Source organism: Humulus lupulus, chromosome 9 (genome assembly GCF_963169125.1).
Source record: "Humulus lupulus chromosome 9, drHumLupu1.1, whole genome shotgun sequence".
NCBI lineage: Eukaryota > Viridiplantae > Streptophyta > Magnoliopsida > Rosales > Cannabaceae > Humulus > Humulus lupulus.
This window is the reverse complement of record NC_084801.1, coordinates 183,537,282-183,545,312: the sequence shown is the minus strand read 5'-3', so window position 1 is coordinate 183,545,312 and position 8,031 is coordinate 183,537,282. Positions and strand designations below refer to the sequence as shown.

The window sequence follows — 8,031 nt, the reverse complement described above, 5'->3', positions numbered from 1 at the left end:
TGAAATGAGGAATGGCCACGCCATTCTTATCCAACCAAACATGCTAAAATAGTTTAACAAATACATCAAATGATTGATTGACTTTTGTCAACTAGGTAATTACTTCTTGAATTTTAAATTAAAGAAACTTAATTTAAAATACATGGCTAAAACACTTTCAATAAACTCTTCGTCTTATTGTTTATAAAAAAAACAAAACAAATTATCTTTTACAAAATACCATAAATCAACTAATTTATTGAGCAAGAATAAGACTGAAAAATTAATTAAAAATGTTTAAAATGAATAATATTATTTTCCAAATGTAGGGAAAGTAATAGAATTTTCCAAATATATTAGTATTATAATTTTTTTTATAAATATTTTGAAGAAAACTCTATACTTACCAATCATTCATTGTGAGTACTCCTAGTCCAAATTGCTAAATGTTGGTAGATGCAAAAAATGGATTTTAAAAAAGTTACAATTTAATATTCTTATTTTTTTTACTCCAAATTTATGAACACATATTTAAGATACAGGCTTGTGAGAGTATTTTTTTTGTTGTTGTTGCAACAAAAATTAAACTCAAAGTATGGGTATAGAATACAAATAGTACCCTTTCATTTCTATTATAACACCTCAACCATGAATTCTCAATTGGATCAAAGCAATTCACCGGATGATGCAGTGGAACCTGGTGAGAAGCATTATTCTGGAAATGATGTATGTTTAGTCCCCCAAAAAAAATTGATGCTCATAACTTGCTGGGAACAATCACACTGGGCTGCTTTCCTGTTTCACCAAGTTCGGTTGACTTCCGCAGCACGTCTTGTCTTTCGGCTATAAATTTGGCGAAACGGGAACCCTTTGCTTCTTTCCTGTTCTCCTTGTATTCCAGAAGTGACACTGGCGTGGTAGGCAACGGAGGGGCCTTCGGGGATAGCGGGGGCATCAACGCCCAAACCGAGGAAAGGTGCTCATTTGGTTGGTCAAGAACTAGAAGCAGTGAAGAATCTTGCATGTCTGATTAAAAGAAGGGCAAAATCATCAGCTTCGTCTAATCACAACTACACAAGAAACTGAATCATTTCACAAGAAAAAGAAAATAATAAAACCCACTAAAATAAAATAAAAATAAATAAATAAAAACACCATTTAACTGACCAACCTTCTGAGAACTTAAAGATTGGTAGTAAGGCTGAACAGGGAATACTGAAGTTCAGATGTGGAATAACTGTTCCTCCACCATGCCTTGCATTGCTGTATCAAGAAAATATCCCATTAAATATGGAATATATTGTGTATAAGTGAACATCAGTGCGATTTCTTTTTTGATAATTTTTGTCCTGGTACTTGACGTAATTCCACTAGCATCACAAAGATGGCATTAAAAACCACCAACCTTACCCTGACAAGAGCACTAATCCCCAGTATTTTTCCTACTAACCTCTTGATTTTATTAAGGTGTTGACAAGCGATAGCATCGCCTGCATAAGTGTGGATTTATTTGTGTTGTGAAGAAGGGAAGATTTCTATTTTTAATTCAGAAGCATGGAATTCACAACCTTCTGAACGAAACCAGCACATGATGTTTAATCAGCTAGAGCCAAATCCACCTACAACTTGACCAAATAAAAATAGGCAAGTTCATCCTCCCCAGGATAAGCCAATCTCTTCTCTCAAAACCTTACCAGTTTCTGCTTATGGATTCGATTTAGAATCCAAAGAGAAGTTGACATCCTTGGGATTGGCTGCCTGAGCTTGAATTATGAATATGAGAATGACAGAAACAGAATAAAGCAGTTTGTTTTCACAAACACAAAAGCACCAATAGTAACTTGAACATGACCAAATCACTTTTTTGTACCTTGTAACAAGTCCAATCAGATGACCATTTATATTTACGACAGCACCACCACTGCTACCAGGATGAACAGCAGCTGTTGTTTCAAGCATCGCTGGAAAATTCCCTTGGGTACTTCCCGGTCGACTGTGTTGATAGGAGTGGGGAAGTTTTGCTTCAACCACTTTTGCTACCACACCAGAGCAAACTGATGGAAAGAAGCCTAATTGAAAATGCAAAGCTATATGAGAGACAAATCTACAGCAGGAATTTAGGATTCTTAGAATTATATTCCTAATTTTTGTGGGAATTGTTGTTTAGTTTTCTAGTGGATTTACACTGTGTTATCTATAAGTAGACCAATTGTGATAGTTACATTCTCGATTTGACAAAAATTAATTTCATTCAGTTTTCCACTCTAGGAATCTCCTCTTTTTCAGTCTAATTCTTTCTCAATTCTTCTACTTTTTCTCTCTTTCCTTTTGACTTTGTTCTACACCATAATTTAAGGACATGAAGAAAACATGCTTAATCATCCAAATAAACAAATAATCCAAACCCCATTTTCTTAGACCAATTCTCAAGGTGGAATTTTGAAGAATAGAGCTGTAATTATTTTACATACGCTAGCACCCCCTTGTGACAATATATAAATATACAAAAAAAACTAAATTTACTCAAAATCTTACCACACTAACACACACAAAAAAAAAAGTAGGTAGAACAGAAATTATTGACAGAAGGAAAACAATTTCAACATATGAGATTGAGAATCAGTCAACTAAAAAAAGGAAGGGGTTGCAGGAATTATACCACATCTTGGTCCAAATAATCCATGCCCAACAACATAAGCTTTGGATCCCACAAATGGCCTTGAAAAATCCATAATGATCGGGCAAAGTTCATTTGGAATTGACTCAAGCTGCAGTAAAGCGACATCCAAAGGACCTTTACACACATATACTACTTTAGCCTCGCACCAAATCCAAGGGTCAATATGATCTAGACGAACACGAATGTTTCTGCTGCCACTGTAAGATGAAGTCAAATTAGATTCCCCATGTTCACCACCTATAAAAGGATCTGCAGTTCTTTTACCGAATCTCCATGGCTCCAACAGGTGAGCATTTGTAAGTATCAAGCCTTGATTGTTGAGCAAAACACCAGATGCCCATACTCCATCCTCAACGGTAATAAGACAAACAGACGCCATTGCCTTCTCAACAGAAGAGGGACAACAAGAACTCAGATCTTTGTGAGTGTAAGTTACAGGTCCATCAGGGCCTTGGCTGTTTGCAATACATGCTCTCCCTACAGCAGCTAATTTTCCCTCGCCATAATAAATGCTTCTTTCAGTATGATGAGGCTCCTTCAGCAGCAAGTCACAGCAAGCACTTGCAATGGCTTCCCATGGAATGACTAGCTGTTACCCAACACTAGAGTTTTGGATGACGTGTTAACTAGAAGAAACTCTGAACAATGTGAAAGTAAAGACAAACATTATCAAGTCACCTGAACCTCAGCACCACTAATCTTCTGCCTCAGTGGTCTGATCAAGATGCCTATAAGTTGCGCCTGCTCATCAAAAATTGGACCACCTTCCATCCCTGAAAGATTTGGTTTGATGTAAATAATGCACCAGAAGTTGACAGCAACAAGATAACAATTACTACATAACAGAAGATTGCTCACACCAGGGAGACACCGTATGTCCGCCATCAGCAATGATCTCGAAGATGAACGGGGAGGGTAGCAGTTGGCAATTGATCCTACTGATATACTGGTTTGAAGCATCCCAGAAGATCATATGAAACATTAAGAGGATAATCATTAAAACTCCAGCACAACAGGATTCAAACTAACAGAATCAGGAGATGACAAAAGAGAACATGTATCATAACCGAATTGTTTCTATCACTGTCAAAATAGCCAGGAAACAAGCTAGACGTATAGCATTAGTATAAGCAGATTTATAATGTCCCCTTTCCAAGTCTAATTTTTCCACTATTACGCACTTTGTAAACTGGTCAGATTGCCTACTTTTCAAGGAATCTCGAGATCTGTGCCACATCCAGATCTCATGATTTAGAGGCTCACAATTAGACATTTCATGAGGACTAAACTCATATGATCCAAAATAATAGCAAAATTACTTTTCTCTTTCAAATAGAGCAATAAGAAAAGCTCTTTACCGTCAATTTATATTGTAAAGATGAATCATATTTTAAATCAAGTTTAGGGTTTTACAAAACATAAGATACTTTCCTGTTCTTCTTTTTCTGGTCTTAAAAATTATCAGCTAGACTAACTGGTGAACTGTGCTTTATGCCCATTGGTAATAGAGTGACCCCCAATTTTTCATGTGAACTAAAAGTGTCTAGCCGAATTTGAAGATAGTGTAACCACAGGAAACAAATGTCAAACTCAAAACCATCGAGATGAGTAATAAAAGAGCGATGGGAGAAATTAGAAAAATAATATAATATCACAAAATTGAAATTTAAAATCTATAAGGTTAGTTTCTATATTGGCTTCAATCAAATTTGCAATTTGTTAGGACCCAATTATTCAGGTCATATAGGCGAGGAGAATCAAATGGAATTTGTTAGGTGAGTTGTATTCTGTCAGTTTGTTAGTATGATGTATGAATGGTTGGATCCAAGTGGGGAGGAGAGAGTTTGTTAGCATGAGGGAGATTTGGAAAGGTCACATAAACATGGTTGGCTGAGTAGAGAGGGAGAATTTTGTAGGTGGAAATTGGGAACTTTGCTCTGGTAGGTTTAGGCCCTCAAAGTGCCTACCTATCTTCTTCTTTGTATCTCTCTTTCATTTCAGTAATACACCTGATGGAACCTGTATAGGATCTATCCAATTCACAGAAGGAAAACACCAAAACAGAGAGTAAAATATGGACTTTTATTCAATATAGCGAAAGAAAGGAACAACTGAGCATTCAAAAGACTCAGCACTCTCCCAAGAGCCAAAGCTCATAATACAATTCTCAAAATGGTTCCCAAAATCAGTCCTCTCTAATATATTCTATTCAAAACCACTAACAAAATTCTCAATCCTGAGGCGGCGAGGCCTAACAAACCACCACTCACATCCTATTCCTAAGTGGCATTTTTCTTCCTCCTAGAGTAAGTGATTCTGATAGGAGGTCTATCAACACCCCTTCATTTTGCCTACTGCTACTCTTTTTTCTACTCTTTCTGTTCTCTGTTTGGGTTCACGTCAATTTTGCAATGACAATGTGTAACTTTATAGAATACTTCTAGAAACCCTTAAACAATAAAATGTCAGAGATATGTTACCTATTAAAGAAGTGCACAGGTGACAGGACACCAAAAGGAGATCCCACTGCCAGAATAAAATCTCCCTTTCTACTAGAAGGTGATATTGAGATCTTTGCCACATCCTGTCCATAAATAGTCGCTTATCACGCTTATAATTAGTATGTCCAGCAGTAGTGCCAGTTATTCACAGTTTTTATAATGTAGTCATTGCCAAATAAGTCTATAAATATATGAAAGGTGAGAATATAAAGTTTACATTGGAAGATAAAGAAACTCCTAGAATGGCCATTCTAGTAGTTGACTTGCCCAACTGATTTAAATTGTTTGACTCTGCTAGGTGGACCTGGTTTCAAGATAATGACAGAATGTGAGAAATAAAGTTGACACATAAAGCGTACCCAAAAAAAATGAAGGTAAACATGGTACTTAACTAACCTGTGTCTGGGAAACATTAACAGATTGACGGCTCTCATTGAGTGATGCTAAAGACCAGCCAACCTCCCATCCATGCTCTAAAGAACCTAATGAGGCTTCAAAAAGTGATTGGAGTGCGCAGGCAGATGCTGGAACATCAATCTGTATCATGCATTTGGAAACTATAAAGTGCAAACCAATTAAACAATTACACCTTGCCATTGAGGATAATTTATAATAACTATAGTCTTTATGATTGACCATGAAAGCCAAGAGTCATTTCTATACAATTTATTAAATTAATTCTCATGAGCTGCAATTTTGTTAACATATGGTTATCTATTAATTAAAAGGATCAGTTTGTTTTAGCATTAAATAATAATAGCTTGATTGAATTCTACATAGGATCAATAAAGAACTTCAAACTGTAAATAAACAACATCTTTGGAAAATAAAAAGCTTTAGAGTATTCACTTCCAATCTCAAGAAATTCAATGCGTATTTATATTTGATCTTCATATATTTCATGTGCTTTTATAGTGTTATACATATGAAAATAATGAAAAGACAACACAAGGTCCCGTGAGATTGACAGGTTGGAACTCACTCAGTTTGCAGAGGTAAAGGCTTCAAATACATCAAATCAAAACAGTTTGAATAACATTTTTCATGCTTATTTAACAGTCAAAACAGCAAACAAGTAATGAAATGCTTACTATTTTTAAACACTGTGTAGCATGCCAACGAGAAGCCTCTTTATCCAAATCGTTAGAGTCGTTTCCCAGCCCCATTTCGTTCTGTAAATCAAAACAGCTGATCACATAATGCCCAACACTAGAAAGAAAAATATATGTATATATACATGTGTTTGTGTATAAGCATGTATAAATGCACAAATACATATGCGTGTAAGAAATGAATGGAAGTGTGTACTTAGCTAAGTTGCTATACCTCTATCATAATATCAACCTGAACACCAGGAATGCACTGGGGCCGGCCCTGAAAATTAACAACAAAACATAAACACAAATTCACTCATCATATTTTATATAAAAACATAATATGAGCAGCATAAATAAATAACTGACCTGAGAAATGTTATTTTGTTTGTGCTGAGCCGAAAGAAATGGCTCGACAACAGACGCAACAGTCACAACCAGTACCGGAAACCGATCTCCATCGCCGCAAAGTTTCTCAGCAACAGCAGAGTCGTAAAGGGTATGAGGCAATAACATTCCAGAAGCCGAAAGAGTGGTCCTCCCGGAGCTACATATACCCAAAAGAAGAAATAAAATAATATGCACATACACTGATGTACACAATTTGTATGAAAGTATGCTTGTTAATGGAGATTTCACTTACTGGTATTGGTGAAAAGCGTGTTTTCGCATTTTGAGGCCTTTTGGGTCCTAAAGAAGAAGTTAAGGCCAATTGTTAGAGCTGGGTCTGAAGCCAAAAGGACAGAACAGAGAGAAAGAGACAGAGAGACTTACAGGGCCTTGGACTCTGACCATCACAGCAAAACTGCGAGCCAAATCAAGGGTTTCTGGCAACCCCATATGGAATTTTTTGATCAATTATTGATACAGTGAGGTTCTCAGGGTCGAGTGAGACGTACTTCTCCCTATATATACCAATTTCTTTTGTATTTTAGATTTTTTTTTTCGACAAGTGCGCAGTTTATTTTGATCATTGCATTGATAAAAATATTAATCAGCAAAAAGAAAATAAAAAAGAAAGCACCATTGTGCTGGTGCACTAACCGATGCAGATGAGGCTCTAACAAGGCACCAAACTACCCATACTGCACAAATCACCCACACCGAACTATAATTTGTGGTTTGGATTCCTTAACACTATGCGGTTCCATATTTTCTTCAACCTAAATATATTCTTACTTGATCAAAATTTTCTTTTATATTATATATATTTTTTGTTATAATTTTATTATTTTACTAAAAATTTATTAGTTTGCTGTATATTTATTATTTTATTAAACATTATTTAGTTATGAGCTTTATTATGAATCTTTATTAATTATAATGTTTAATTGTTAAAGATTTTTACTATAGATATAAACTGCCCACACTGCACTGCATTTTTGCGGTGTGGTTTATGCAGTTTGAGGTTTATGTGGTGTGGGTTGAGGTTTAAAAAATTGCTCAAACCGCATATGCGGTGCGGTCTAAAAAATTAGCGAAAAACCACACTGGCTGCACCACAAACACCCCTATTTTTATTTTATTTGCATTTGGATTGGTAGTGGAGTTTTCATACTCTATAAAAATGTAAATATACCATTTTTAAAAAATAAATAACTGTAATGACCCAAATTTCCTAATAAAGCTTAGGGCCTTGATTAGGGGGTCAGGATGATGAATTTTGAAATTATGTGATTATATGATATTTATGTGATTATGTGAATAACATTATAATATGACTAGATATGCATGTTTAGGTGTATTAAATATAAATGTGAACATATTTCTCTTTAAT

General features: G+C 35.5%; 1 protein-coding gene across 3 annotated transcripts; it reads right to left on the bottom strand.

Moving 5' to 3' along the window:
* Window positions 1-449: 449 nt before the first annotated feature.
* Window positions 450-7,427, bottom strand: LOC133801529 (glyoxysomal processing protease, glyoxysomal). Of its 3 annotated transcripts, XM_062239761.1 has the most exons (15): window positions 7,299-7,427; window positions 7,029-7,159; window positions 6,898-6,944; window positions 6,624-6,801; window positions 6,487-6,534; window positions 6,252-6,332; window positions 5,557-5,697; window positions 5,378-5,464; window positions 5,140-5,243; window positions 3,520-3,605; window positions 3,338-3,432; window positions 2,639-3,248; window positions 1,850-2,048; window positions 1,151-1,242; window positions 450-1,005 (listed from the first exon to the last, which is right to left on the bottom strand). In XM_062239761.1, exons 2-15 carry the CDS (start codon window positions 7,092-7,094, stop codon window positions 737-739), a joined length of 2,103 nt encoding a protein of 700 aa, XP_062095745.1. In that variant the 5' UTR covers window positions 7,095-7,159; window positions 7,299-7,427; the 3' UTR covers window positions 450-736. The 3 variants fall into 3 exon arrangements, with proteins under 3 accessions (XP_062095745.1, XP_062095747.1, XP_062095746.1); XM_062239762.1 differs by lacking the exons at window positions 1,151-1,242; window positions 7,299-7,427 and having other exon boundaries at window positions 771-1,005; window positions 7,029-7,229; XM_062239763.1 differs by lacking the exons at window positions 6,487-6,534; window positions 6,624-6,801; window positions 6,898-6,944; window positions 7,029-7,159; window positions 7,299-7,427 and having other exon boundaries at window positions 5,557-5,717.
* Between the last annotated feature and the right edge of the window lie 604 nt (window positions 7,428-8,031).